Source organism: Trichoderma atroviride, chromosome 7 (assembly GCF_020647795.1).
Source record: "Trichoderma atroviride chromosome 7, complete sequence".
Classification (NCBI taxonomy): Eukaryota; Fungi; Ascomycota; class Sordariomycetes; order Hypocreales; family Hypocreaceae; genus Trichoderma; species Trichoderma atroviride.
In genome coordinates, this window is record NC_089406.1 from 765,526 (window position 1) to 792,290 (window position 26,765).

Sequence of the window (26,765 nt, forward strand, 5' to 3'; positions counted from 1 at the left end):
TGTTTGCGGATTCAGCTTGGATTCGTCCACGCAATTGCTGTGGCGTATTATGAGGGATGCAAGGTATTATACAAGGAGGAGAAAGCGAAGGCTTCACCGCTTGTTTCAACGCAAGCTTGTGATTGTCTCGAGTTGTATTGGCTTCGAGAAGAGCAGGAAATATTGTAGCCAGTCCAAATGAATATGACAATGGGACGACTGGATTTGGATTATGCGTAAGAGATAATAAAGAAAATGTTATTAGTAGTAGAAATACTAGATAGTAGATAGCATACTATGGCAATAGGAATAAACAAAGGTGTTGAAGCTGATTGCTTCCAACAGCACCACCCATGTTCTCAACCCAATACACTCCCAGATAGCTCTCTGGAAGCCACTCAAGGACCGGGCCGATCCGACGTAGACCAAAACTGTCCAAACCCTCCAAAACGACCCGTGTCATGGGAACTTTTAAGCGGCTCCGTGGGCCTCCTTAATGGCCTTGGCAGCCAACTTGCCCAAGTTAGTAATGCTTCCAGCACCCATAAACTCAAGCGCGCTGATGCTAACGCCCAGCGTGCGGCGCCACCAGTTGCGAATCTCAATGGAGACGAGCGAATCAACACTCAGCTGGATGAGGCTAAGACTCAAGTCCAGATCCTTTACATCTCGTGACATGAGGTTGTAAATGCATAAGCCGATTTGACTTGTCAGAAAGTCAACATTCCTCGGCGTATCGAGCAGCAAAGGAGTGGTGTGGACGCTCTTTATGAATTGGCCAAAGTCCTCGGAGCCTCCGTTGCTGGAAGATGAGCCAGCGTCGTGGAGATGTGCCTGGGCCATGCGTCGGTCACGCTTCCAAATACAGCGATTAGAAGGATCAGACAGTGGCTTCGTGCTCTTGAGACCAATAGCAAGCTCGGACGGATTGTAGAAGCCATCGTCCGAAGAAGAGGGTGCAGGGTGCTGGTGAGATAACGTATACGTCAGGCCCTCGAGTAGCTCATTTTCTTCAAGAGTGTAGAAGCTCAGGGCGCGAAATTGGTCAAGCAGAGCTGGATTCTCAACGACATATCCTACGTCGTCTACAACTCCGACGTTTAGTACATCCGCTGGGAGTCCCTGCTCGTGGCGAAATTGAGTGAATGCTGTTAGATATGCGTTGGCTGCCGAGTAGTTTGCTTGGCCCACTTGTCCCACAACGTAAGATATGGAACTGAATAAGGTGAAGAAGTCCAAATCGCAATGTTCTAGAGCTTGGTGAAGATTGATGGCGCCGTCAACTTTGGGTCCAGCCGCTGTGAACCAGTCATCGTGAGAGAGTTGTAAGATGCCACGATCCTATGCAAATATGTTAATAAATTGAAGTCATACGCGAAGGCCATATATATATGACTTACCCTTAGAATCATTGTCATCAAGAAGACGCCTGCGATTGGCTTCATTGCTTGCTTCACTGCTCGACAAACATCTTGCAAGCTCGTAACGCTTCCCTTAATGGCCTGCACCGCACATCCTTGCGCTTCAATTTCTTGGACAAATCTCTCGTCTTGGTCAGATTCTCCAGCCGATCGAGACAAGTACATTATATATCGAGCGCCGTTTTGTACCATCCAGTTAGAGACAGATTTGCCTATGCCCCCAAGGCCACCGACCAACAGGTAGGTTTTGTCGCTTTTGAACTTTGCTGTATGAGGTTTTGCCGCAACTTGTAATTTGGATCCATCTGTTGGCATGGAGACTACAATCTTACCAACATGCTGCCCCTTCTGCATATATCGAAAGGCCTCGATAATATCAGTTGCCTCGAAGCGCTTCATAGGTGATATAGGCTTGATGGCGCCTTGCTCGTAGTACTTGTTGAACTGCTGTAGAATTTCTTTGCACATGTCCGGTCTTTCCACGGCCATTTGGGACATATCGATGCCATGAAACGACCGATTTGACTCAAATATCTCCATGCCAAGCTGTCCTCGGCCGATGAAATCGCGTTTACCAATCTCAAGCATCTTGCCGAATGGGGCAACGCATTTCCATGATGCGTGAAGAAGCTCTCCCGACAAAGAATCAAGCACCAAGTCGACACCTCTGCCATTAGTGGCTTCCATTATACTCTCGTAGAACGAGGAATCGCGGGAGTTGAAGATGTTTTGGCGAGGGATGCCAAAGTTATCTACTAGATATTGAACTTTTTCAGCATTTCCAACAGTGGCGTAGATCTCAGCACCCAGAATTTCACAGATGTTAAGTGCTGCTATTCCAACGCCGCCACAAGCTGAATGAACGAGAACCGACATGCCTTGACGAAGCCCACCAAGGTTAATAAGAGCATGAATTGCTGTAGCATAAACACACGGAACTGTAGCCGCCTCCTCAAAGCTAAGATCACTGGGTATCTTGGCCACAAGGCTCGCGTCGGAAATGAAGTTTGTTGTAAAACATCCGTGGCCGATAGCCATGACTCGATCTCCAGGTAACAAGCCTTTGACGCCACCACCAACTTTGCGGATGATGCCAGAACACTCAATACCGAGACCCGGTTTGTAGCCTTCAACAATACCCATAGCAACAAGAATGTCTTTAAAGTTCATACCGACGGCACGGGGCTCAATCTCCACTTGATCAGCTTGCAGCGGGATGATTTCATCCTCTATCCACCGTAAAGTCTGAAGTTGGCCCATGCGTGCAATTTCTAGTTTCTTCGGAGAGTTGAACTCGACATGCGCTTCTTTGCTGCTGAGCTCTTCGGCATTTATCCACTGATATCTCGGGACCATGACACTGCCATTGACAATGGCATACTCCCAATCAGGATCAAACTCATCGTCTTTGACCCTATTGCGGAACCTTTTGAAGACACTCAGAACTGCTTCCGCATCAAATTTATCCAAGTCTAACTCAAGTGTCGCAAAATCCAGTGAGAGCTCAGATCTGATATTGCGAGTTGCCCCAATTGTAGTGGCGTATCGTGGATCTTGTGACCCAACCTGGGCGTGACCAGTCACCCATAATAGTCCCTTTCCAGCAGGAAACTTTCCAATGTAACGCTGCCATGCATTAAATGCGTTTTCACTCATCTCAAAGAACATTGTGTCATGCAGATCTAGTAGAGATATGACATCTGCATCTGGATCTGGCTCTTGGGTGAGCGTGCGAAACCCAACCTCATACCCCTGTGAACTGAGAAGTTCGGAGAGACACTGTGTATGATCTTCGGATTCGCTATGGCCAAGAAGAGTGACCTTCCCGTAGTTCTGTGGTTGCATAGCTGCCGTGGTAAGAATATCCATGATGATGTTGTCTTTGTCCATAGTCAAGCCTTCACTGCCAGAGAATCCAGCTTCTATAAGGAGACTATCCCACTGATATGCCTCGAACAAGTCCTCATCCTTACAGTCGCCTTCCTTTACCTCCCATTGTCCAGAATAGAAGCACATTATAAAGTTGTAAAAGTTTGCATTAGGCAATACCTCCTGAATAAGTAGTCGGCCATTTGGCTTGATGAGTTTGCGAACATTTTTGAGAGAGCCCTCAATGTTAGAACAGCGATAAAAAGCTCTAGTAGCAATGATGAGGTCGAAAGATGCAAGTTCAAAATCTTGCGATGTGAGATCTTTGGCGAGATCAAGAGTTTTGAACTCTACATTCTCATATCCTTTTAGCTTCTGTCTGGCAATATCGAGAGATCTCTCATCGCGAGCTGTGTAGAAATACGTGCTGTAGCAATTCTCACCAGCTGAGCTAACGAGGGCTTCCAATGCCTTTACGGAAACACCAGAGGCTCCAATTCCAAGTTCTAGCACTCTCATTGTTGGATTGGCATGAGCAAGCGTGCTAAAGAGAGGTGAGAAGTCGCTTCGGCTGTCAATGAAGTTATATAGGCTATGCAAGCCACCAACGTCTTCGAGCACATCATTCATGTTCTGCTCGCCCCGGAAGATAGCCTCTGCACCCATGGCAAGCTGATGAAGAACGGTAGCGACCCTGGCGCAGCCAGTTTGCAAAAGATATTCTTTTGTATGTTCAATCTCGGCCTTGGCCTTTATTGGGCTAAGTTGAGCGAGATGCGCGCTATCTGGCACATTTGCATATTTGCCTTCAAGAGCTTTTGCTCTTTGCGTAATGAGCCATTCGTTGAAGCATGCATAGCTCTGGGTAACCTGTGCTTGTTCAATATGTTGGAGTATAGATAGCTGGTATAAAAGAGCCAGTTTCTCAATGTTTGCCACTTCATCTACATCTGGCAGAGGTTGTACTGTGTAGATGAGATTATTTGGCGAAATGAAATCAACATGAGGCTTCCAGTGCAGATGAGCAGCTGGCATAGGGCCGGTCTTATCTTCATCACCTGTTTCCAGAGGACTGAACTCTCCATTTCGCAAGCTCAAAACCACCTTTTTATCAGCCATAATAGTGGCTGAGCCGCGAATTGCCCCAGTTGCGCTTGATATAGCAGCAGTGCCAAGCCGCATCTCAGGCTGGCCATTGCTAATGTATAGCTCATCAATGTACGATGGCACACAAAGCTGGCCGAGTTGTCGAGTCAATCCGTCGGCAATTGCAACAGTAAACGCCTGGAGCACAAGATCTATGACGCTGGGATGCAGGGGATAGTAAGGACCAAGCATTGGGTCACGATTTTTGATCGTGGCAGCAGCAGCACGGCGTCCAGGATAGACTGAAATGCCGGATAAGCCCTGAAACTCGGGTCCATAGTTCAGCCCTACTTTCTTCATGACACGATACCATCCAGTAGTAGAAACTTGACGCGGTTGCTGTCCAACATCCTCGCTACAGCGCTGATTTCTTTGCCCGATCTCACTTTGCCCACGCAGTGCTTCGTCCAAGAGGCGCCATTGAACGATGAAATAGAAAACTCGTACCATATAGAATTGAGTTTAGAAGTTATGCGGACAGGACGAAAGTGTGTTATAATCTCGTGTGCTTGCTGCTCTTTCAGAATTAACGCATTTTGGATCTCCACTTGCTTCAGAGATGCATCTATCTCGCCACCGCCATTGAGCTGTCTCAGAGCCTCTATTGCCATGGCGATATAAGCTGCAGCAGGTAGAACAATATCGTCTTGAATCTTATGATCTCGAGCCCAGGGAACATCATCTAAACGGAGCATGTTCCTCCAAGTAGGTTCCAAGTCGTCAGACTCCAAGATATGGTTTCCAAGCAGTTCATGAGGAGGGAATTTGCGAAGGCGCCAATCGCGCGAAACTCGGCTCTCATACCAATATGCAGTGTCGTGTTGCCATGCATAGTTGGGAAGATCTGTTAGAACGGTGCGACCTGCTGTTATGGCAGCAAGATTAACAGGGACAGCCTCCTGGTAGAGTCGCCCAAGGGAGCTGAGTATTGATTTGGGGCCGTTTTCATTTCGAATTAGAGTGGGAACATAAGTAGATGCAGTTGAAATTTGGACGGATTTGAAGATATCTCGTAAGGGACCAGATAGAGCAGCGTGAGGACCAACCTCTAGGTACACTGCATCTTCCACGGCGGAATGCATCATGAGCTGCACTGCCGGAGAAAATAATACTGGATTTTCCAAATTGTGCCTCCAATAGGATGGCCCCAGTTGACCAGATCTCTTGATTTGCTTTTCGGTAACGCTAGAAAAGAAAGGAACGGAAGGCTTTTTATCCTTCACAAGACCATCTAACAGCTTCTCGTACATACCGCCAATTTCACACATGTGGTGCGAATGATAGGCTCTCTCAACTCTCAGCTTGCGTACAAAGATTTCTGGTAAATCTTCCTTTATAAGAGCAACGACTTCGTCCAGGCGTTCAACGTCTCCTGATAGTGTGACGCTTTTGGGGCTATTTTCGCAAGCAATAATCACGCCTTCTCGAAGATACGTGACGACAGCTTCGCGGCCAAGGCCAACGGCTGCCATTGCACCAACTCGACCGTAATTTTGAGTGACTTGGCCGCGATAGTAAGCAATAATGATGGCTTCTTCTAGAGTCAGAGCGCCGGCTGCATATGCAGCTCCCATCTCGCCACTAGAGTGGCCGACCACAGCCGCAGGAGTGATTCCCCAGCCTTTTAATAGATTCACAAGGCCTATTTGAAGCGCGGTGCATATTGGCTGTGAAAATTCCGGTTGTTAGATCTTGCTTTCTTCCGCAGGGCGCATGAGCTCCTCTTCTATTGTCCACTTGGGGGGGATGAGGCAGTTTCATAAGAGCAGCATCCATTGCATGAATGGCGTCACGAAATATGGGATATGGAGAAATAAGATCGGCTCCCATTCTCGCCCATTGTGCGCCTTGCCCAGTAAAGACAAAATTGACCCGAGGGGAGTCTTTAGGTTTGACAATAGGAGAGAGCTCAGGAGTATTAACACCATCGTAGACGGCAAAGGCGCGCTGAGCCAAGTTGTCTCTTCTGCATCCTAGAGTATATGTGACGTTTGCCAATTGGCCATGATGCCGTTTTGCGTAATTAAATACAGCGGCGGCTCTCTCTTTCAAGGAGACACTTTGGTGGGCAGAGAACACGAGCAATTGAGGGCCAGTGTCCAGCAGCGCCTCTTCTTGTGAGATGTAGGACTTTGCTGAATCAATGATTACCTGTTATGCTGTTAGTGGGTGCAACTAAAGAATTAAACGCGCAGGACTTGCATGAGCATTGGCTCCCCCCCACACCGAAGCAGTTTACGGATACACGTTGTAAGCGGTCCTTTAGCCATGACGTGGGCTCCGTTGGAACTCTCAAATTGTATTTGTCCCATTTGACTGTATATATTGTCAGCATTGTTGAACTGAGGTATCAGCGTAAGCCCTTACTTTTTGGATTGGGGTTGGAGAAGTTTACTTGTGGCGGAATAGTCTCATGTTCCAGGCATAATACAGCCTTGATCAAACTACTCAAGCCGGAAGCACCTTCTCCATGGCCAATATTTGGTTTCACCTGGAAACGATTATGTTAGCCTGTCGTTTATAAATGTCTTGTTAGTAACTTTGTGGTTGGAAAAACACGTACAGATCCAATATATGTGCCTCGACTGCCAAACACTCGGCCAACGGCCCCGGTCTCCATGGGATCACCAACTTGTGTTCCTGTCCCATGGCACTCAACAAACGCAGTGTCGCTAATATTAAATATTTTAGCCACTTCATAGGCTCGACGCATGAGAGCTACATGAGCCTCTTGATTGGGGTTAGTAATCCCAATAGTCTTGCCGTCAAAATTGGTGGCTGTGCCTCTGATAACACCGCGGATCGGATCTCCATCGCGAATAGCGTCCTCCAGCTTTTTGATGAAGATGGCATTGATTGCCTCACCGCGAGCATAGCCGTCTGCTTTGGCATCAAACGTTTTGCATGATCCTGTTGGTGAGAGGACCCCCTGTTCAGACAAGGCGATAGTCATAGTAGGCGAAAGAAAAAGGCTAGTTCCAGCGACAATGGCGGATTCACACTCTCCAGTATAGATGGCTTGGCAGGCTTCATGGAGTGCGACAAGTGAAGACGAGCACGCAGTGCGGATAGTCATGCTATTTCCATGTTAATGTTTGGAACAACCCTTTGTAGGAACGTCTTACTCTACACATACCTGGGTCCTTTCAAATCATATTCGTAAGAAGCCCGGTTTGACAAGGCAAAATCACCTCCAGTCAAGATTCGGTGCGTTCCTAAATGCTGAGGATCTTTGGCATATAGATCCAGCCAATCTTCGCCAAATACACCAACATAGCAGCCAATATTGCGGCCACGCCAACGCTTCTGTCCACCAGCCTCCATGCACTCCCATATGACCTCAAGCAGCAGCCTATGCTGTGGATCAAGCTTCTCAACTTCATTCTTACTCATAGAGAAAAATGATGCATTCCATTTCTCTAGGTCGCCTTCCAAATAATGTCCGTATGTGCTTTTCAGCGTGCCCGGTGTCCCTAATTTGCTTTCGAAGGCGTGCGCGCCATATCGGTTATCCGGGACCTGTGTCTGCGTACTCCTTTTGTTTATGAGAAGATCCCAATATTGTTCCGTTGTCGTGATACCGCCTGGGAGTTTCAAACCTATTCCGACTATTGCGATTGGTGGCGGCGCACCATCGAGAGGCTCCATTGCGAGTATTTTATTACGACTTCGTGTGCTGTCGCCGTTGATATGCTTGAGCTCTTTCAGGGCTTAACACACAATCATAGCCGTTATTCTATCATTCGATTCTGTTATTTTTCGTGATATTTCCGCTCTCTGCTCCGTAAGTTTCAGTAAGTGTACAACGTCTTGAGAAGATTTTCTGCCGTTGCAGAGGATATAGTCAGCCCCGAAGGAAGCAAGCGAAGATAGACAGGAATAATTTTGCTGTTAAAAATTGAGATACAGGGTGGCCTTTCTTTTTCCTTTCTTTTTTTGCCCTAGATATAATTGTCCATATCGCAATTTGAACCAAAAAGGGATCGTACTAGCGAGAAAGCGTAATTCTGCCGTACATCCCCTTGGTTTGCTTCTTGTTGGAGACGCTTTCTCCGTTTCCATACTAGCATTATTCCCCCATTCAAGTGATTGGCAGTTCAATAGTTTGAGACACTTGATTTCGCGTCTCACTTCTCCCTGGCCAACGCAGTCCACCTACGGCGGATAACACCGGATATTCTCCCTAGTATACAGCATATAAGTGTAATATTATACGAAAGGCTCCATCTGGGTTTAATTCTATATACACTTACAATTTAGTGTCTTTTAGTAAGTCCCAAATACTTATAACTAAAAGCAATCTTGTTAACCCAGGTTATCCAGATCCAAGTATGGATAATCAGCTCATCGATTTGATAGCTCGACGGCAGTCTGAAGCGCTTCTTTATCGCCGATGTCAGAAGCCTGCTCCCATAACCGGTCAAGTTGTGTTCGCACATGCATCGAACAAAATATGACAGAATTCAGATGGGGGAGTGAAGCATGATGCAAGTTCACCGATGATGATACTGATTGGCGTGATGAATGTCGCATTCCATCATTCTGTCTGAGAGGATGCCAAGCGCAATGCGCCATCAGCGCCACAATGCTTCTCATCCAAGCATTTTGGATGTCTGCAGAGGATTTTTATTCTCTCATAAAAGCCACCTGCTAATGGAGGGGCATATGTATGAAACGTTGTGAGCAGACTTGGGAAGAGGATCAGCAGGTCATTTGAAGCACACACACTCGTATATGATGCAAGGGAGAGAGCTGCACATGCAACAGCAATTTTACGCGAAATGAAACGAAGAAAGAATTTCATCATTAATTATTATGTCTATTACACTAACGTATTATTGATTCGAACACTTCTCATCGTAACATTGGACAAAGCTCTGTAGAAAACTTTGCTTTCTTTGCGGCGCGAAAAGAACCAGAAATATTTCCATGTACGGCTTTGATGCTAGCTGCATATTATAGTAACAATACTGCATTTAGCAGGATAGGATTCAGTGATAGCTCAACTATTGACCAAAGCGTTCTCTATACTTTTGGCTCTGTAGATCCTCATACATGAAGGGCTGCGTCTAGTAATAAGGAATCTCTAGCTGATTTTTAAGTATATTGCTTGGCTTCTAGGCAGCCTCGTTTGTAATAAGTCTCAAGATAAAGGTGGTCTGGGTCTTCCTACAGCTGTCTCTTGTGGGTATCACGACAGGAACACGCAATCCACCAGAGGTAATGCTACGATGCCGCTGAAATGTCTCATGTCTCAACAAAACTTGTGAAAATCGTACGTTGACAACATCGTCCCTCTCCAATGTATGGGGTCATGTTGGCATGAAACTTCCAATGCCCGACAATTTTGTATGAGCGCTGACCGAGATAAAAAATTGTAAAGAGGAAGCTTCCAGAAGAGGCATTTTAATTTAGAACTAACTACTATACCTCCTTTTTTAGCCTACCATATAGTAAACTGTAAATCATAAGATGTTCACTCGTCATCATCACTATCATCGTCAGAAGACGTCTCATATACATAGACTTGTAGCACTCTGGGTGTGTTCTTCGCCTTGCTCAAATCAGCCATCTTTCTAGCTCTTTCCTTCATCTCTCCCCTCTTGGTCTTTCCGCTCGCAGACTTGGGTAGCAGATCAAGGAATTCGATACCTCCAGCTAGGTGCTTGTAGTCTGCCAGCTCTGCATTAACAAATTCGTGGAGTTTCTGTTTCAGTGCGCGCTCGTCCTCTTCTTTGCCGGCTGGTGTCCGCACGATAAACGCGAGTGGCAGTTCGCCAGCGATGTCGTGAGGAAGTGGAACGACACAGACATCTGCGACACACGGATGACTAGAAAGAAGAGCTTCGATCTCGGTCGGAGAAACTTGCATACTCTGAACAAGAAAAAAAAAAGAATTAGTATCCGAACCAAACGTATATTGGTTTCGAGACAGGTTCTGGTAACGGTAGTTCACTCACCCTAACTTTGATGAGCTCTTTGACTCGATCGACGATGAAAAGATGTTCATGACCATCGTTGCTTTTACGGATTTCCATCAAGTCACCGGTTCATAGCCACTTGTCACTCGTAAATGCTTCTTTTGTCTCTTTTTCATTATCGAGATATCCCAGCATTATTGTTGGCGATCGCAAAAGAAGCTCTCCAGGCGTGTCTAGCTCCGTCACTTCCTCGCCATCTCGATCCACCAGTCGGCCCTCGTAGCCTGGAATAAAGTGGCCACAAGAGCCAAACATGATATCTGCTCTGTTTTGCATGGAAACTACTACTGAAGTTTCGGTGAGGCCATACCCCTGGATAAGTTGGCAGTTAGGGAAAAGGTGAGTAAACTGTTCATTGACCTCCTTTGTGAGATTTGATGCGCCAACTATAGTACTTTTGACGTGTTTGAGATTGTATTTCTCAGTAATCTCTGAGTTCTTAATCAAGGCCACGACCATCGGGGGGAACCTTATTGTTCACATGTTAGCCCAGTTTATAGCATGCTTTCATTCCAAATGGATGGTAACAGAGATGGATCCGTCCTTACCATCCAAAGCGTTTCTATGTGCTGCTTCTGTACTGCTTCGAGCACATCAATGAGGTCAAACCCTGGCAACACAACTGCATTGTAGCCCCTATACACTCCAGCATGCCCTGTAACAATCAGGGCGTAACTGTGGCTCATGGGGAGTACAGCAAGTAAAGACTCTGGCTTTCCACTTTTGTAGTTTGATTCGTACATACTGAGTTGCAGCGTATCTGCGATAATATTTCTATGTGAGATCATAACATTTTTCTAGGCGACATATGTTAGATTTACCAAGATTTTATGTGAAATAGCGTCAATAGCAAGGACAAAATACTCACTGGCAGCCCAGATGTTCCACTGGAAGAGCATAAGAAGGCCGCCTGACGGGCACCTTGACCCTGTGGCCAATTCAACTGTGGAAGAGGAGCCAGCTATTTCCCTTCGGCAACAAGGTGGTAAACCGACTTGATATCCGATGGCACATTGGCGCCTTTCAGCGCTTTCTCGGGGATCTCCAGCAAGTATACATGAGCCTTGGGAATGCCCGCCGCGAGAGCCGCCTCGAGGGCTGTGGGAAATAGTGTAGCACATGTGAAAAGTGCTTTGCATTTGACCGCTTTGAGTTGTCTCGTGAGCTCGGCTGTCGAATATGAGGGGCTGATCGGTGATGAAATTCCCGAGAATCGATGTGCTGCCCATGAGACGAGCATAGTATCGATCTAATTGATGCGCTTACACGTCAGTCGGTGAACGAGCTATCTAAATTCCAAATACATACTGTATTGAAGCTAAACAGTCCTATGACTTTGTCAAACTCGCTCCCATTATTGACATCAAAGCCCAATTCTGATGCGAGAGCAGCCGAAAGCCATTCTATACGGTCCTTGACATTAGCGGCAGAGTGAGATTTTCCAGTGATGCCACAAGTAAATGGCGGTAAAGAATCCACGATTGGGTAACGCCCATACTCGTCTCCACCACTGAACAGAAATTCATGGATTGGAACAGAGTCCGGGGGATCGAAAGGAAGCTTGGGAATGTATGAGAGAGTTGTGAATGGCATATTGGCCAAGTAGCAGACAATATTTGGTGGATAATGCAAGCGAGGACAAAATTTTACGAGAAGTCAGCAGTCGACAATTGCGAACATTACAGACGTCGAAAAGAATAAAAGAGAACCATAAAACACTTTCCATCCATTAATAGTCGCTCCCTTCTCACTTCTGTGTCTAGCTATTTCCAAAATGGATATGACTGCTCCAGCATAGCTAGCTAAGCCACGCTATTTCTGCGACTAATAGCGCTTCTACATCTCAGACAAATTACGAAATTTGTGCTATCAAAAGGGCTGACGAGCTTCTGAAAGATGATCAAGCGCATCCCTTGAGAATGCTGATCTAGAGTGCCCCTCTAAATGTCGCGCCTCTCCCTGTCAACTATGACCCATGCGTTGTCATGCGAGGAGGTTCTTGTCCAACACAAATTAGAATATCACTAACCAATCGCTCTGCAGAGACAAGGTTGTGGCCGGAAAGAGCCCATCTTATGGACAACAATCTATATCCGACGCCTAAAGAGAGGTCTCGTACAAAGTACACTTTAGATTGTGATCAAAAATCGCATATATTGTATGGAGTATTCTCACACATGCCCAAACATCTATCCACGAGTTTCACAAGATGGATATTCAGAGCAAACTGTATCTGAATCATACGTAGAAGAAAAAGAGGTCGGCTTTCTCTGCCATCTTTATGGGGTATCAATCTTCACATCATCCAAGCCCCGCGAGATGACCTCTCCCGCAAGCTCAATCTCGAGTTGGATGTCGGGCTGTGCTTCCTCATAAAGCCAGTGCTTCTCGCCCGCCATCTTATAATTGTTCATTGCCAGCTCATGGGGGATAATACTCTTCTTCAAGTTGGGATTGCCGGCACAAGCAGCTTCAACCTTGAGCTGGATCTCGCAGCTGCGCTCCACTAAGCCCAGCAAAAAAGAAGCCTCGTCAACAGTCTGTCCCACAGTGATGATACCGTGATTGATCAGCAGGGCAGCTTTGCCCTTGGGTCCAAGAGCCTTGGCAATCTGCCTCCCCTCTTGCTCAGCAGTAACGATTCCTGCATATTCAGTATCCACAGCAAGCACTCCGTAGAGGTCGCAAATGTCTTGAGTAATCATTTCAAGTGGCTTGCCAAAGGCACACCAAGCACGTCCGGCGATGGTGTGGGCATGGCAGATGGCGTGGATATTATGGCGTGCTTTGTGTACCTCGGAGTGAATATAGAAGCCTGGGTTGTTAACAGGACGGGACTGAAGGCGTCAAATTAGCCCTAACACTTCAAGCGAGCGGACACGAATGCTGCGCCGATTAAGGACTTACTCTATTACCGCCAACGATTTCACCATCGCTGATTCTTAGGCAGAGCATATCACTGCCATTCATGAGAGCAAAGTGTTTGCCAATAGGATTCATCCAGATAAGACCGGGAAATTCTGGGTCGCGGACAGAAATGTGGCCAGAGATACCCTCCGTGTAACCATGGCGAGCCCAGTTGCGGAAAACGGCGGCCATATGCAACACAATGTGCTTACGGTGCTCGTGAAAGGAGGGAAAAGTAGGAATGCCTGGCACACCGGCGGTTAGCAGAGGCCTCCCTGTCCTATACTTGGAAGATAGGCTAAGTAATGATGAGTAGATGGGCGCTTGGGTCAAAAAGTTGATAGCAATCACATGATTTCTGAATGGGGATGAAGATGGATATCGATGGGGCACAGGCAGGCCAAGGCTTTTCAGATAATGTAGAAATAATGATGTAGATGCAGAAAATGGTACCTTGTAGAGGATTGGGGCCACGGCTCAGGCTGGAGAGCTGGGATTCCATTTCTTCCTCCTCCGGGGCGACAGCGGCAGCGTTCATCTTGATGACAGTCTGCTGCTGTTCTTCTTCCAAGGTGGCAGTGGCAGTGGGAGGTGCCATTGTAACGGGTTGCACAAGTAGAATAACAAAGAAACAATGATGCTCTAGAGTCTTGTGACAATTAGATGGCGAGTGAGGCAACTGGATCCTTACATTCGCAGTGTAAGTGGATGGAAGCTTTCCAATTCCCAGATCTCGGATCTCGTTTCTCATGGGCTTTTATACTGCTTTACGGCCAGGTCAGGCACTGACGCCACAGACACATCTGATTCGAAGACATTCATGCTACCAGAGGGCGCTGGCAAAGAGTGGGGAGGCTTCCGATGACGGCCAATAACGATGGCGTCCGTGTGAAGCAGCGCTTGACGAGAGGACTGACGTAAGTTGGGCAGTCAGCCAGATTCGTCGTGGCCTGCCCTCTCCAGATCTCGAATGTCGAGGGGAAGCTGATATGCACTAACCAGGGCGCTACAGCCCCGCAGCGGGGGTACCACTATATCCGTGTTACTCTTTTAGTCTTTGTAGCCCGAAAGGGAAAGTATAGCAGAAACACCATGAGTTTGTTAATTATCAACGGCGTGATTACATATTTGAAGCATCTTCCTATGTTGCTTATCGCGTACAGCGGCATTCGTCTCGTAGGGCAAAAACATGAGGCTAGCTATGTAGGCGATAGATGACTGCTTCGTCATGGTAGTTATACATATGATGAGATCAACTGCCCACTTAAATTCGATCACTGTTTCCAAAGAATAAAGCAACAACCGCATAATCTGTGTGACGATAGTATAGCCTTGTAGAACCTATGTTCAAGACGAGAAAATAGCTCAATCGTGTAGTAAGTAATATCTACGTTAATTTTCATCATTAAGATAAATTAGTGGCCTGGCATTTTTGTTGTTCACAATGCAGGGTTATCCAGCGTGACGCAGTAATCCGCAGTTCACTAAGCACTATTAGTCCGGCCGTGTACTGCAAGAGAGGCTAAAATTTAAATTATCAAGAAGCATCTATTACCAACACTGCTTTGTTTAACTTGTTCTGTTGTCACGCGCATTGCAATTTATCTCAGCGACACCGCTAAATCAAGATAAAATTACGACAGCCGTTGTGGCCCATTACTTTCGTCTCTGGAGCTCGGCTGGGGGACGGCTCCGATGGTAATTAGACTACCATTAGACTCATAGAGAAGAAATTAAGATCCATGGATATTTTGCAAACGCCACAAACATCATTCGTCAGCGTCATACATAGGCAGTACGGAGCAGTGTAAACCTAGCTATAGGGCCCACAGCGACTACAACGTCTGAGCCTTTTTCCGTCAACTCAAATGTTATGCCTTCAAGTCCAACTTCACTTTTAGCTTCTTCGCTCACAGGATTCGTCAAACCACATTTCTATTTAAGAAGAAATGGCACAATCACATAACCAGGAGGCTCTTCGACTTTGCGTCAATCTCGCTCGCGAAGCTCTTGAGGCGGGCGACTCCCCATTCGGGTCCGTCCTAGTAGATCGAAACGACAAGATTATCCACCAAGATCGCAATCGCACCGTCACAGGCGAAAAGGGAGATTTAAAGGCCGATGCAACACTGCATCCTGAGTTTACTATCGCGCGATGGGCACAGCAAAACCTAGCGCTAGAGGATCGAGCGTCTGCTACCGTGTATACGTCGGGAGAACACTGCGCCATGTGTGCGGCGGCGCATGCGTACGTCGGCTTGGGCCGCATTGTGTACATTTCTTCCACGGAACAGTACGAGAGGTGGATGGACGAGGCAAACGTCAAACGGGGCGCTGTTGCAGGTCTTCCAATAAACGATGTAGGTCCACATGTACCGGTTGAAGGGCCAATTCCTGGGTTGGATCAGGAGATTCACGCACTGCATCGCGAGAGGTGGCAACGACAAAAGCTTCAGTAATCTCACCACAATAGAGCCTCTACTTGATGTATCAGGAGGAGCTTGTAGACTATACATCGACTCTCCTACCTTAGCACAGACATATTCACGATGCATTGAGGGCATGTAATGAACACACGATCATGTCCATATTCTGCTCTTGCTATCAACATCATGGCAGCACGAAAGTGTATTCCGCTTCCAGTGAAATAATCGTACTACATGTGCATCGCCCACCTTTTATGGACAGCTATAAGCGCCAGGAGTGTCGGGACACTTATGAAAATTGGTGGCAATATCTAGAGTGAAAAGTAAACTCCTTTTTCATACGCCTGACTTGATAATATCTAGCCTATCGAATATTATTGAAGTTATACGAGTGCCATTCACTCGGCTAGTGAAAGCTACCCATATACACCCGGGTGCGGGGTCTTACCTTGTACTAGAGGCTCTGGCGATAGCTATGCGGGATGTAATATCAGGCTGTTGTAGATGTTCTACATTGGAGAGTATCAGCCAACCTTGCATCAATAATCTGAGCAGGCAATGAACGGGAGAATAAGCCGACCAGAATCTTAACAATACTATGTCCAAGTCACATCACCTCAGTGATCTATTTAGATCCTGTATGCTACTGTAACTTCAACTGTTTGAGCTGCCTTAGATACCCACCTATTACCGTAGACTGCAAATGCGGCAAACTCACCTTTACACGTTTTAAACACACCATTATTCACCAAGATGCTGTGGAATATGATGATTACAAGAATTGATTCTACAAACGCTCCCAGATTCTAGTACATCAGCGGCCTGTAGCATACACATTTTCTTCGTGAATAGAGCTCAATCAATACAAACTTAAGATGATTTAGAATAGACATATCTAGAAGGCAGTTAGAGTACCAGACGCTGTCATCATACTACTGCAGAATGTGTTTGTCCATCCATGTATTTTGTCATCTGTAATCTTGACATCTAGGGACCTCTCGTGATACGAAAGGTAATTTACCAAGCTCGCGGGTAAAGGTCTGGAAGAGAAAGCGTGTCCGCATAAGCTGCGAATAGTACATCGACTGCCAGTGTTTACTTCATAGACAAATAGCGCGAAACTACATTCCCGATTCACATTACATTGTCTCCGGGGCCTTTTGATCTCAGGCCAATCCGTTGGTCCATCAAACAGATATCCTCAAACGCGAGCCAGGGGTGTATTGGCCAACGTATGGAACTAAATGCACGGGCTTCCATTCGTAGTGAAAACAAGTAAACTGTTCTATGTAGAGCGTAAGATGCGAACAACGAGCCAATAATAGATATATGGTAGCAGTGGGTGCCGGGAGTCAGACGCAGACGACAGTTCCGAGCAAACCTTTCTCACCAAATTAACACTACCCGCCTGACTGAGCATTCATCTATAATTCACTTCACACATTTCTTGTAAAGAGACTTTATTAAGCTAAGAGATTTAAGCTAGAGAAATGGACGGAAGATACGCCAGGCAGTTTAGATGCGCGCGAATGTTATACTTGCCGTTTTTTTTTTTGTCAACTTTCTATGCAATTGCCATCGCATTTCGCATTTGCCTATTGCTCTTCGTCATTTCTTTGGCACAGGGGAACCATAATTTGCATGGAAGGTTGGATGTGCTTATCGCAAAATCAGCGTAACTGAGACCATAATTGTTCAGATACCGAATCATTGAGTGCGCCGGATACAAACATTTGCGTGCCATTGATCGGCTAGCATAGTTAAACGCAGTATCGAAAACAACATCCGACGGGAAAACGACAAACACTTCCGGATAACGTGCCGTGAAAACAGATTCCAGATGCCACTCAAACGAACATATAGCATAACGTATTCTATGAGGTCTGAAGACTACAGTCACTGACGTCTATTGCTTGCGTATGTAACACCCTGTTAAACGGTCCTAGTAATTTGGCATCTAGGTATGCTTACTCTAGGGACTTACAGGGGCTGAGCGCTGTTTAGATGTAGGATCAGAAGCAGAGCCGAATATGTGGAACAGGCGTCGGCTGTTTAACTTTACAGGATACTCATCCCATGATACGAAACACCACAGCTATTCTTGTTGTTTATAGCTTTGTCAAAACAGATTCATTCACTTGGACGGGTCGTTCTTGACTGCGGAATGAGGATGCAAACAAGTACCATCATATGTTTAGGTGCCTATAAAACATGATATATAGCTGGTGGCCTTCAGCAACCCAGATACCTATTGCCCACATATTCAAACTCAATCTGATCTTCTCTTGTGATCTCCTTAAAGAATTCAGCCATTATCATCGCCATCGTCCAACATGGAGCGCCCGAGCCGCTCCCCAACGACGTCCGAGCATGAAACGAAGCCACCACATGAAAACGTTTCTGAGAAGCAAGACGCAGATAGTCCAGCCAAAATTCCTGAAACGCAATGGCAGTGGTTGAACAAGCTCCAGGAAGAACACGATACCCCAATCAGTGACGAGAATCGACGGCGCCTGGAACAAGAACTGACGGCCGACACCTGCAAGATCTATATCAATCATCTGAAAGAGAAATACGAGAAGGAGCGCGGCAGCAAATTCATGAACGCCATTAAACCAGTCGTTGAGGGGCTCAAGGCATACACAGATGGTCTTAATACCCTCACCAAGAATGCACTGGGACTTTCAATCACCTGGGGTGTAATCCAATTAATTTTGGAAGTAAGTTTTGAACTGAGCTCTTTACCTCCATGGCGGGTGTCAACTTGGCTAACTTTGCCGAAGTGCGCTGGGCATTCATACAAGATCCTGGGACATATTGCGAAGCTCATTGGCACTCGTACGCATACCCTGTCGCTATTTATCGAATATTCAAAAGATTTCATAGGGTATCCTCGTCTCGATAAGGCTCTCGTTAGTATGTACATGGCCTACTTGGACACATGTATTCGCGCAGCAAATTTCCTGGAAAAGTCTGCGTCCGGTATGACAAGTTTGACACACGAAGGGCGTAACATTCTTTTACTAATCCATTTGTTCTAGCTAATTTTTTCCGTGGTTTCTTTTGGGGTGGGAAAAAGTCTCGCGGCATGGAAAAAGTCATGGACGACCTAATGGAATGCTTCAAGATCGTCAAGAGAGAAGTCTCTTACGCAAAGCACCAGAGAGGCCACGCAAGGCGCCAGGAAGACCACGCAAGGCACCAGAGAAACCACGCAATACGTTGCGAGATTCAGACAATGGCGGCCTTCCAAGGTCCATCGAAATGGTACATGATGCAAGAGCACAAAGGCTGGCCTGATGCAAAGATGCTACCGCTAAATCGACGAGTCAAGTATTACTCTAGGGATGAGGAGATTGTTAAAGCGCAGCATCATTTGAGTACCGGGCACATGGCGTCAGATTGCAACATTCGAGTCTGCGTTATACATGGCATGTTTGGGGTAGGGAAGACGCAGCTCGCCCTCGAGATCGCCTGCCAATGGGAGGGGCCGGTCTTTTGGCTCAATGCCGAAACACCAATCAAGCTGAAAGAGTCGCTTGACGAGATTGCGAGGATATTGAGGCTAGATGTCGAGCCCGGGATGCATGGTAAGGATCTCGGTAACTTGGCCAAGCAGTGGCTAGCTACCCGTGAGTGCAATCAAAACACCTCCCTTTCAAATCAATAATGTCTAACACACATAGATAATGGGTGGCTACTTATATACGACGATTTAACGAGCTTTGATGACATGGCAGGGGTATATTGGCCGACTCTGTCTCAAGGTTCGGTTCTAGTGACGGCGCGGAGCAAGAACCTGTCGCTTCCTCCGGATGTACAAAATCACAGCATCTACATCAGTTTGCCACCCTTAACTGGAGATTCCAGCAAAGCGTTTCTCAAAGAAAACCTCGGACATCATGAGATAAATGATGACGACCTGGAACGAATCTCGACTCTGCTGGGAGGGTCACTACTGGCCCTTGCGCACGTGGTAGAGTGTATCAAAGCGCATAACAATGAGTTAACAGACGTCAATGATGCTATCAATGCCCTAAATGGATGCAACATTTCTGCTCCAGATATATGGTCCTTAGACCATAGGCAAGTTTCCGAGGATCTACCATCTTGGCCATATGAGAGGCTACCGCGCGAGGCTCTAGATCAAGCCTTATTCAATCTGGATCCAAGTACATTGCCTGAATTAGGCGCACTGGTTATACTCGACCTCCCGACGCCTCTTACAATGTGGCCAGCAGAGATTTATGAAGAATTAAAATCGTACGTCTATACATGCCTGCCTTACAATGATTCAGCCCGTGGAAAATCAAGCTAACATTTTTTAGACTATTTGACCCGTCTTCAAATTGCCTCATGATCGATGATGAAGGGTTTGTTGCTGTTCATCCGATCGTAAAGCTAGATATCCGCAGGCGATTCCATCTTGATGGTATCGCTGCACAAGCAGCTCTCGACCAGGCCAAGGAGACACAGAAGTGGTTTCGCAACACGACTGGCCTAAGTGTAAAGCTTAATGCGCGAGTCAAAGCTTTCGATCGCGACTTTGCAGCTTCATGCCACTAATGACATCTTAGAACACTCCATACAAGGTAGTGTCATCTCTCTGGCATGAAGCCACAAGTTTTACGCTGTTGCGGATAGAGCTCAAGGTAGACTGTGAGAAAATATTCGAGGGTGGTATTTCTTTTTAAACTATTAATTTCCATTTCCCTTTGTATATGACATTATCTGTTTTTTCTTTTCAGTTGCATTTGATAGATCATAATGTTCGGTTCGTCGAGCTACGGAAGCTCTTTTAGATATTGTGTGAAAAAAAGGACTCGGGACAAACGCACAAAGAAATCATCCTGTGAACTAGCAACTTTGAAAGGACCGCAACTCGCTGGCAATCACTCTGCTAACGTTGTTCAGTATTTCAGGATACAAATGACCTAACTGCACCCTTTGCTCCCCTATCAATACTTATTTTGTGCGAGTTTTCTTGATGATCATATACAAAGAAAACACTGACATAGTCTTTTTTTTTCTTTTCTCAAAGAGCTTGAGGTTAATGTAGTCTAAGCACAAGATTCCAAAAATAGTTGCTATATAATCTGCTTTTGAATCAAGGGAAATCTTTCCAAAGTATGCACTGAACACGTTGTTTCATTCTAACCAGCCTCGCATCAATTCTTAATGATCCTTTGTTGCATTTTTTGATCCCAAATTTATTATCGCCCTTTGTTAATGATAGAATTAAGTAATCAATATGAATGAAACTTTTTTTCTTTTAACTAATGTTTTTTAAAGTATATATATGCCCCCCGTATCGTGGTCGCAGGTTGTAAATTACTTGGTGTAAGCCATCCTCATCGTATAATATCAACACTTCAGAAAGATAGCAAATTAGCAATTTGTTGGTCATTCTATCTATATTTTCTCTTTATGAAACGTTAAAAGCTGACATCATATAGGTGGGACGAGACGATGAAGCCGGACAAAGAAATACCTACGGGTTTCGGCTCAACAACGAGTAAGGCCGACTTAACAAACAAAGTCAAGGAAATTTGCAACATCACTGGAATCGTTGGCATGTCTGCTGCTGTCGTCCATGAAGGCGAGGTAGTGTGGGAAGAAAGCATTGGCTACAGCGACCTTGAAGAGAAATGCAAAGCCACTTCGCTTACCATGTATCCCATTGGTGCTTTAAGCCAGAGCTTTACAGCAGCTGTCGTGGCTCAGATGAGCCATAGAAACATCTTGCGCTACGATGACAAGGTCTCACACCACCTTAGAGGGTTCTTGCATCCAGACGCTGATTTCTCTGACAATACAACAATTGCAGATCTTCTTGGCCATCGCACCGGGCTTCAAGCGGCTGAGTCTGTCTTGACTGAATACGGTGGTCGTGTCAGCTTACTCGAAAATGAGATTATCAGAGCGTATCACAGTCTCAAGCGCGTGGCAGAGCCACGCTCTCGGTTTATTCACGGCGCGATTAACTACACCTTACTTGGAGAAATCGTTCATAAATACTGTCCTGAAGGGTATGATCGATACCTTAGAACCAATATCTTGAGGCCTTTGGGAATGCCTTGTACCTGCAATGTATATACGGACAGAGGAGGATACGGAAGTCACTATTCAAAGCTATATCACGTCGGACGTCGGGGCGAGCAGCTACTGTCGCAACGTGTAGATTCCCTCGATGCCGTTTTAGCGCCCGATTTACCTGCTTTGAAGCCGGATATACGGTATTCTAATGATAACTTCGAGGCACTGGTCTCCTATTGCAAGGAGAAGCGCCTGAAACGCCTTCAACGTTTGTCGTCAGATAAATGGAATATGACTGAGCAGAACAGACTTGATCGTCACAATTTCAACACATACCGTGAACAGCAGGCAGCGGCTGAAGAGATTATCTGTCTTCACAAGGCTACAATGCCAAATGCGGCAAGGGGCATGTTGAGCAACGTTGACGCACTAATAAAATATTGCATAGGTCTCAATAAGGCCGCAGATAAAAGTTGGGATCCTGCGCCCGATGACCGTGGCTATAAACGGGCGTTCCCGGACGTGGATTTGCTTTTTAGCCCCCTTCAGTCCATGGAAGGGGTACCGAACGAGGACAAGATCAAGAACACATGTAGCTATGCTGCAGGCTGGGCAACTACCACGTTACCTGGCAGACTCGAAGGCCTTGGAGCCAACTCCAAGCTGATCCCGATGCCCATGATCGGACTCGGCCAGACCAAAGCAACCAAAGTGTACTGGAATCAGGGAGTGCATTGCGGATCAAACTGTTTTGTTGCCCTTGTACCGGAAACGAAATCTGCAGTCATAGTGTTGACAAATACGAGGACGGCGAATGATGCCGCTGATTGGATCGGGCAGCTCCTGCTTCAGACACTCTTGGGCGGCGACCTAAATCTCTTCTCAGTGCAAATGAGCATGGCTAATGCACACAAGCAGCACGAAGATCTCGTGACCAGTTTCAATTTTGTCAGAGGAAATGATTTCTGGGCCTTCTGCAGCCGTCCTCTTGAGCAGTATATGGGGGTATATTCAAACGAATCTGATAACAGAAAAACTCTCATCGTGTGGCCTGAAACGTATGAAGGAGTGAGACCTTTTGTCGACAAAACCCCTGGTCAAGGAGAAGAGAGGACGATTCGAACTGGAATGACAGTCCAGTTTGCAAACGGAATGAAAAAGTTTATCCTACGGCACCTCTATAATGACACCTTTTCCTGGTATTCAGACTGGGACGGGATGGTAGCGGGCGACAAACCTACTGGATACCCCCCACATTATTATGTTCTACACTTTCATCCCGACAAATATGGCGGCGATTCCATCAAGGCAGTGACTTGGACTCATGATCCAGAAATGCCCGAGAAAGGACAAAGGTACTATCGCTCAGTATAGTAGTTCGACCCCGACAAGCTGCAAGATTCTGTCGTCGTGAAAGCTGGGTACACGTATTTGCATGCTTTTCTTCTCATGTGTGCGTTTGTGTTTGGTATTTGGTCCTACTTTTGTGCGCAATTTTTTATTATAATAGAATTGTTTATGTTTATGTTTATGTTTATCTTGTATTAAGTTAGTCTGAGATAGTTTAATGAATACGAAATTCTTGCTAGATTACAACAATACTTTATAGTACTCCATGAAAATACTCCATAAAAATACTCAAACACCTTTCCCAACCGCCTGTCTAGTCTCCCTCTTCACCTCCAAGCCATAATTTGGCGGCATCATACATGCCGAGATATAAACCGCTCCCAACCGCCGTCCAAGCACAGCGAAACGCTCCTCCACGAAAGAATCCCCGGAACCCCTTTTCACGCCAGATATCTTGCGCAACTGTAATTGCGCCCCTGCGATGCCGCTGAACTTTGCTCTTCTCATCGCCAGTGCCTACTTTCACCATCATCCGTGTCTTAATCACATCACTCGGCGTTGTCACAAGCGCAGCCAGAGCCCCGGCCATTGCCGCACTCGATCCGGCTACCAAGCCCGTCTCCAGCACGCCTTTCGTCTGGTCCTTTCTAAGACGCAGCCGTTTGTCCCATAGACGCCCTCTTGCGTACTCAAACATGGGAAATTGGAGCGCCGTAAAGGGCAAATTGCGTGCCACCAGCGCTGTGTATCCCGAAAACAGACCCCCTGCCATATTCCCCCCTCCAGCTATGCGACGGAACGCCGCCAACGATGTGGAGTTGCGCAGACTTGATCCCGCAGATTCGGCGCGTATCATTTGAGCGTTCTGCTTTATTACTTCTCCTGGAGTAAGGACGAGACAGGATGCCATCTCGGCGACCGATGAGGCACACGAATGGACCACGGGCTCAGGCACAGGCAAATGCCGCCCGAATATGCCCTTTGCGCTTTCATACGTGGCGAAGAAGACTCCAGCTGACAAGTATAAAGGTTAGTTTACCCTTACTCTTCGATTACATGCAATAAATATGCAGTATGTAAATGAGAACAAGGGACGCCATTATGCTGTACCTGCTGGAAGAGTAGCCAATATCACGCTCCCTATCCCTTGGTACAGGCCGCGCACGGCCAGAGGCTTTGAATTGGAGGCGGTTACGGACTTGGGCATGAAATCCTGGCTCTGATAGCGCGTTTTCAGCGTATCGAGAGGATATACGAGCATGTCGACTGTGAATGCCGCTGCGGCACCGGCCTATTCAATATCCTTGTAAGTGATCGTAACGCTTCTAGTACGCACTAGCCAACAGCAACCTTACCAGATATATTTCCTTCATTATAGCCCTGTAAAAAGCATTGATATCTCAAAGCGTTCTTTGTTGTGAAAGAAGACGACGTTTTCACGGTGGATGAGAGGGTAAATCGTTAACTCATCAGGTCGATGACATCATAAACTTCAACCAGCCTCCAACCTTGAATCGTTTCGTCGTTGACGCTACAGCACACTTCTCTAGGTACAGAGTTTAATGATGTACGAATGGATAAACTCTCATTGTATTTGCTCTTTTTTTTTTCTACTCGTTTAGTTATTTGTTACATAATGTACATAATTAGACAACCGTGAAACTCAATGCGACGAATTACTAGCAAAATAACCCAGTCTTCATCCCGTTTATACGTCCAATCCAATCCAATCTCCATCTAACCATATAGTCCATGTGCTTGCCTTGAGCATGTCTAAATTCTATTCATTCCATATTGCGGATCGGTTTGCTCCGGTACTCTAGAGCTTGCTTTTGATGCCGGCTGCATCTTCTGAGACAACGGCGATGACAACGCAGATATCGTCGACTTTACCTCCATGCCAGTTTTCATGGGGATAGTACTTCTTTACTTCTTTGGCAAATGGCCCATCTCTTTTTGTGTTTACGCTTGCCTGCTTGGCAGCCTGCACCAATTCAGTCGCAAGTAGACTTTGCAATGTCACGGCCTTTTTCGTCTTGCCATCCGCTGCCTTACTCTCATAGGGAGCTCCCGTAAGACTGTCCAGAGAATCAGCTACGGTGACGGCCTCGTTGGCAGCCATGTTCCATGCGCCGCTCGTCGTCATGACTCTGCTAGCGATCCGGAGAATATCCTGGTTAAACAGGTTGTCCAGCACGCCATCGGTAGCAAAGACCAGCACATCTCCATGGCGCAAGTGGTGGTGTGTCACATCAGCATCCCGCGGCAAATCGCAAAGCTGCGATCCGCCAAAGGCTGCCATTCGAGCAGCAACGCTTGGCGGGACTACTGAAAGCTGGAACGGAGTGTTGAACGCGTGGGTTTGTGGCTCGGAGGATGTATGCACCGCATTTAGTCGCAGCTGCAGAAAGCCCGAATCGCCAAGGTTTGCCACGTCGAGGACGCCCTCGGGTCTCGCAATCGCAACACAAGCCGTACTGCCGCCAGCGGGCACATTTGGATCCTCGCATACCGCTTCGTATCCCTTTTGCATGAGTTTCCTTGCTGTGAGAGGCGCATCGGATCCGGAGGGATATTCGTATGCTACGGCAGCCATGTAATCGCATAGTCCGTGTGAGAAGTCAGCCGGGTCGACTCCAGAATCCACCCAGCCGCCCACTCCGTCTGCGACGCCAAGCGCCACAGACCCGGACTCATTAACTCGGCTCACGAAGAAGGCATCATGGCCGGATTCGGGCCGCGAGGACTTTCGGCGATGTCGGGGAGGCTGGATTCGATTGTACGGGTTGAAATGGAATACGTGAGTGGACGGGTCATACGGACGGTCCTTTGCGATGAAAGACGCGGCGATGTGATATGAGAATTTGGGAGACGAGGACGCAGGAGCGCTGGAATAAGAGCGCAGCGCCTGCGACATGGATTTATAGGCACAATTCTGCGACGCCTGGCGAGGTCTAGACGCGCAGCTGGAGGCTATCGGATCGTTAGCAAACAGAGTGGCGCCGAGCAGCCATGCCGAGTCAATCAGGGCCACAAACCGTGGTACAGCGTTCGCAATGGCGGCGAGGCAGCAAATCTGCTACGGAGCAACATGGCCATCTGGTAGATCTCGGCGGCGATCAAGTGTCGCAAAGCAAAAGGGCATTGACGGGGTCTGGAGCGGGCAGCGCAGTCGCCAACCAGAGCAGTACTTGAGCCAGGCTACCTTACCTCCTCGCCATTATTCGGCAGAAACTCGCGTTCCAGGGCAGTGCGGCCAAGGCAAGAGAAACCCGCCTGCGCCGAAGACAAAAGCCGAGGGAAGCGTGCGGAGGACAATGAAGGCTTTGTTGGCGTTGTTTGTTCAATCGAGTTTGCTCGCCCCCACCAAAAATCTCCAAAAGTCCATGGGGAAAAGCCCGTTGAGACACAACGTAATGATTAGCTAACAACGGCTTGGCGTGGCCGTCTTTCCGAGCATCTGCCGGTCTCTGTGGCCCAGTCATCAAGGTCGTTGGTCGTTATAGTGCCATCTGCCCTGTAACGGCGCCCTTTGCACTGTAAGTCAGGCACCTCCAACTCCCTGCAGCTCCACTATCCACTACAGTTTCCCAATATGGAGATGCCCTGGCGCCAAAGCTCCAAGTGTCCATCTCCATCTGCGAGAATCT

At 46.9% G+C, this 26,765-nt stretch overlaps 11 protein-coding genes across 11 annotated transcripts; 3 read left to right on the forward strand and 8 right to left on the reverse strand.

Annotated features, from left to right (window-relative positions):
* Positions 1–450: 450 nt before the first annotated feature.
* On the reverse strand, positions 451–4,607 carry TrAtP1_012248 (putative secondary metabolism biosynthetic enzyme; the record flags this gene model as incomplete). Its single annotated transcript, XM_066115445.1, has 2 exons — positions 451–1,320; positions 1,380–4,607. 2 exons carry the CDS (start codon positions 4,605–4,607, stop codon positions 451–453), a joined length of 4,098 nt encoding a protein of 1,365 aa, XP_065971544.1.
* Positions 4,608–4,711: 104 nt separating this feature from the next.
* Positions 4,712–8,063, reverse strand: TrAtP1_012249 (Type I Iterative PKS; the record flags this gene model as incomplete). Its single annotated transcript, XM_066115446.1, has 6 exons — positions 4,712–6,082; positions 6,288–6,566; positions 6,655–6,731; positions 6,783–6,906; positions 6,979–7,492; positions 7,552–8,063. The coding sequence occupies 6 exons, from the start codon at positions 8,061–8,063 to the stop codon at positions 4,712–4,714; spliced, it is 2,877 nt and encodes a 958-aa protein (XP_065971545.1).
* Positions 8,064–9,891: 1,828 nt separating this feature from the next.
* On the reverse strand, positions 9,892–10,453 carry TrAtP1_012250 (uncharacterized protein; the record flags this gene model as incomplete). Its single annotated transcript, XM_066115447.1, has 2 exons — positions 9,892–10,290; positions 10,376–10,453. 2 exons carry the CDS (start codon positions 10,451–10,453, stop codon positions 9,892–9,894), a joined length of 477 nt encoding a protein of 158 aa, XP_065971546.1.
* Positions 10,454–10,465: 12 nt separating this feature from the next.
* On the reverse strand, positions 10,466–10,855 carry TrAtP1_012251 (uncharacterized protein; the record flags this gene model as incomplete). The annotated part of the gene is made up of 1 exon (XM_066115448.1): positions 10,466–10,855. One exon carries the CDS (start codon positions 10,853–10,855, stop codon positions 10,466–10,468), a length of 390 nt encoding a protein of 129 aa, XP_065971547.1.
* Positions 10,856–11,357: 502 nt separating this feature from the next.
* TrAtP1_012252 (uncharacterized protein) lies at positions 11,358–11,989 on the reverse strand (the record flags this gene model as incomplete). The annotated part of the gene is made up of 2 exons (XM_014090547.2): positions 11,358–11,645; positions 11,705–11,989. 2 exons carry the CDS (start codon positions 11,987–11,989, stop codon positions 11,358–11,360), a joined length of 573 nt encoding a protein of 190 aa, XP_013946022.2.
* Positions 11,990–12,544: 555 nt separating this feature from the next.
* TrAtP1_012253 (uncharacterized protein) lies at positions 12,545–14,248 on the reverse strand. The gene is made up of 3 exons (XM_014090340.2): positions 13,757–14,248; positions 13,304–13,548; positions 12,545–13,233 (listed from the first exon to the last, which is right to left on the reverse strand). The coding sequence occupies exons 1-3, from the start codon at positions 14,052–14,054 to the stop codon at positions 12,676–12,678; spliced, it is 1,101 nt and encodes a 366-aa protein (XP_013945815.2). The 5' UTR covers positions 14,055–14,248; the 3' UTR covers positions 12,545–12,675.
* A 774-nt stretch (positions 14,249–15,022) lies between these two features.
* On the forward strand, positions 15,023–16,121 carry TrAtP1_012254 (uncharacterized protein). The gene has a single exon (XM_014090339.2). It carries the CDS (start codon positions 15,253–15,255, stop codon positions 15,760–15,762), a length of 510 nt encoding a protein of 169 aa, XP_013945814.1. The 5' UTR covers positions 15,023–15,252; the 3' UTR covers positions 15,763–16,121.
* A 1,941-nt stretch (positions 16,122–18,062) lies between these two features.
* TrAtP1_012255 (uncharacterized protein) lies at positions 18,063–20,476 on the forward strand (the record flags this gene model as incomplete). Its single annotated transcript, XM_066115449.1, has 5 exons — positions 18,063–18,449; positions 18,513–18,711; positions 18,771–19,361; positions 19,416–19,992; positions 20,058–20,476. 5 exons carry the CDS (start codon positions 18,063–18,065, stop codon positions 20,293–20,295), a joined length of 1,992 nt encoding a protein of 663 aa, XP_065971548.1. The 3' UTR covers positions 20,296–20,476.
* A 722-nt stretch (positions 20,477–21,198) lies between these two features.
* On the forward strand, positions 21,199–23,139 carry TrAtP1_012256 (uncharacterized protein; the record flags this gene model as incomplete). Its single annotated transcript, XM_014090337.2, has 1 exon — positions 21,199–23,139. One exon carries the CDS (start codon positions 21,199–21,201, stop codon positions 23,137–23,139), a length of 1,941 nt encoding a protein of 646 aa, XP_013945812.2.
* A 195-nt stretch (positions 23,140–23,334) lies between these two features.
* Positions 23,335–24,636, reverse strand: TrAtP1_012257 (uncharacterized protein). Its single transcript, XM_014090336.2, has 3 exons — positions 24,471–24,636; positions 24,226–24,406; positions 23,335–24,129 (listed from the first exon to the last, which is right to left on the reverse strand). Exons 1-3 carry the CDS (start codon positions 24,486–24,488, stop codon positions 23,429–23,431), a joined length of 900 nt encoding a protein of 299 aa, XP_013945811.2. The 5' UTR covers positions 24,489–24,636; the 3' UTR covers positions 23,335–23,428.
* A 53-nt stretch (positions 24,637–24,689) lies between these two features.
* On the reverse strand, positions 24,690–26,470 carry TrAtP1_012258 (uncharacterized protein). Its single transcript, XM_014090335.2, has 2 exons — positions 26,154–26,470; positions 24,690–26,088 (listed from the first exon to the last, which is right to left on the reverse strand). Exons 1-2 carry the CDS (start codon positions 26,212–26,214, stop codon positions 24,935–24,937), a joined length of 1,215 nt encoding a protein of 404 aa, XP_013945810.2. The 5' UTR covers positions 26,215–26,470; the 3' UTR covers positions 24,690–24,934.
* Positions 26,471–26,765: the final 295 nt, after the last annotated feature.